Raw genomic sequence first — 2,744 nt, 5'->3', positions numbered from 1 at the left:
ACAAATTAACAAAATCTAATCTGTATTAAAATTTCTGTATTCAAATTAGTCATCTCTTAAAATCTAATCTGTATTATTAAGACCACGAGAAAGTAAGTGCATTATAAATATTTTTACTTTTATTATTAGCCCTCTTATAAATTATACTAATTTTTTGGTTTACAAATGAAGTAATTAAATTAAATTAAGTGAGAGTTATAACCAAAAAGTTATATTGCTTGGCCAAACAGCCCTAAGCCGCCCCATCTCCCTTGTGCAACGCTCATCTCTTTCTTTCTTTATCCCTTTCTTGTGATAAATGGTTCAACACCAAACCCCCTCTTCTCTCTCACAGATATGTAAAGAGCTGAACCCTAATTCAAGCTCAGGCATTTAAAAGCTCAAATCTCTCGAAGTATACAAAGGGATAGATCAACGGCTAGTTCTCTTTCATCGACTGTTTCATCATAATCAGTGAAGTGTTTACTTTTACACTTTTTGACAAACGTACACAGTTCCATTTTGCTCCAACAATAATTAAGACAAAAAACAAAGAAGTTCAACCTCTGTTTGTTTGCAGATCATCTAAGCATCTTGGCATTTACCCTTTTAAGAATTTCTTGTAAGAATTTCGTGCATCTCTCTCTCTCTCTCTCTCTCTCCCGCCCTCCCCCCCTCTCTCTCTCTCCCTCCCCCTCTCTCTCTCTCCCTCTCGTAACTAGTTCTTGGAAATACATGCTAGTAGTAAATATGTTCTACATCTTATGCGTTAAATCCGTACTATATGAGTAAGTTGTGACAGTCCGTTGTTGTATGCCATTCTTGTTTTGTGTTCTTCAGATATTTGAGCACGAGGAATAATTGTGAAGAAAGCAAGTACATATGGATTCTGGAAATAGTGGGAGCATACAATCATCAAGCGGCGGAGACGATGACTATGAATCACGCGCCGGTGATTCATCGTTGAGCAACCCATCATCCACCACCACTACAACCACAGCAAACAACAACCCATTACTTTTCTCACAATCGTCCACCATGTTTGACCCATTATCCAACTACTTCGACCCACCGATTTCAACACGACCACAAACACAAACACGCTCTTCTTCCCTCCTAAATCTAGACATGCCAACATGGTCCAAATCCCAAACCAACCCTTTTTTCACTTCCCAAACTCCCATGTCATTCCCACATATTTCAGAAGCCATAGCCACAACAGTAACCCCTGGGAATAATAATAGTAATAGTAATCAAGTGCTGCAGCTGCAGCAGCAACAGCAACAAGATCAGACTAGTCAGAGCCAAGTGGGTGCACGAAACCCAAAGAAAAGATCTCGAGCCTCTAGGCGTGCACCAACCACTGTTTTAACAACAGATACCTCAAATTTCAGAGCCATGGTTCAAGAATTCACTGGGATCCCAGCGCCTCCTTTCACTTCCTCTTCATTCCCAAGAACCCGACTCGATCTCTTCACTTCCCCTACTCCCTCTTCCTTCAGATCTCAACCCTCTACTTTTAATCAAAACCATCATCTCCTCCGTCCATTCCCTCAAAAATTCCAACCTCAAGTTTCACCCTTCTCAACTACTATTACTAACAACAACAATGCCGATAGTCATGTTATGAGTACTAGTGCTCCTACCACAACTCAACCTTCTGATCAACTAGGCCTACTAAAACCACCTCAAAGCAGCTCAAGTAATAATTATTTACTCAACAACATGCAAATGCAAAGCCTCACTTTCCAATCCTTCCTTCAACCATCTTCTTCCAGTGATCATCAGTTTGGGTTAAGTAGCCACCATACTCAGCTCAATCCTAATAACCCTTCACCTCATTTATCCAATGTCATATCGTCTCCGAGGAATCATGAAGAGGATGGAAATGGGTACAATTTTTCTGGTTCGAATTTGAATTTTTCAGGAGGGAAAGCTGCGGCTGATAATGTGTCAGCATCTGGTTCAACTACAAGAGGTGAGGGTCTAATGGATTCTTGGATATGTTCTTCAGATTAATTATTATGATTAGTACCTATTATTTCATTTCACTGAATTATTAGAAAAATGAAATGATTGTATCATGGAAAGTATGGCTAGAGAGAGACTCTGAGTAAGTGCTTAATCAGTGTTTGTGTTATATTAATCATCTTTTCAATGACTTCAGCATTTTTCTTCTTGTACAAATTTTTTCTTTAGTTTACATGTAAATTATTTATACTAGTACTGGTAAATTCTAAGCAAGTTTTCACCATTTGGCTCTTGCATTATACTACTATTTAAAAAGACTTTAGGATCATCCTGATGTATTTTCATATTTTATGTGTAGTCAGGAAGAAAATTTAAAATATACATTAGTTATTTTTATTCCAATATAGATAATTAGATAGTTATATATAGTTCTTACGGTCCATATTCAAATGATATGGGTAGAGTCCGGAAGAAAATATAATTAGTTATTCCTATTCCGTTATAGATAAGTTATATAATTATCTTTTGGTCCAAATTCAAATGATTTGTTACTTTTTTGTGTGTTCGGAATGACACTAATTTAAGTAATATTATGTGTTGGTATGTCTATGTTGTGCATTACTTCAAACCGAGTTACTATTCTGAATAGGTATGGAGAAAAAATATTCCAGAACCGTTTTTTTCATAGCAATTGTATTGCATATGCCTCCTGCATTCACAATTTTGAACATATTTCGATCACATTTGATTTACTTTGCTGGTTTCCTGATTTTGTATTGTCAGTAAAAATGCTG

The 2,744-nt window shown here is 36.9% G+C and overlaps 1 protein-coding gene across 1 annotated transcript; it reads left to right on the top strand.

Moving 5' to 3' along the window:
- The first annotated feature begins 233 nt into the window (after positions 1-233).
- On the top strand, positions 234-2,140 carry LOC141712756 (uncharacterized). Its single transcript, XM_074515801.1, has 3 exons — positions 234-453; positions 560-601; positions 820-2,140. Exon 3 carries the CDS (start codon positions 862-864, stop codon positions 1,996-1,998), a length of 1,137 nt encoding a protein of 378 aa, XP_074371902.1. The 5' UTR covers positions 234-453; positions 560-601; positions 820-861; the 3' UTR covers positions 1,999-2,140.
- Positions 2,141-2,744: the final 604 nt, after the last annotated feature.

This window comes from Apium graveolens, chromosome 3, assembly GCF_009905375.1.
Source record: "Apium graveolens cultivar Ventura chromosome 3, ASM990537v1, whole genome shotgun sequence".
In the NCBI taxonomy this organism is placed as follows: Eukaryota; Viridiplantae; Streptophyta; class Magnoliopsida; order Apiales; family Apiaceae; genus Apium; species Apium graveolens.
This window is presented reverse-complemented; position numbering and strand designations above follow the sequence as displayed.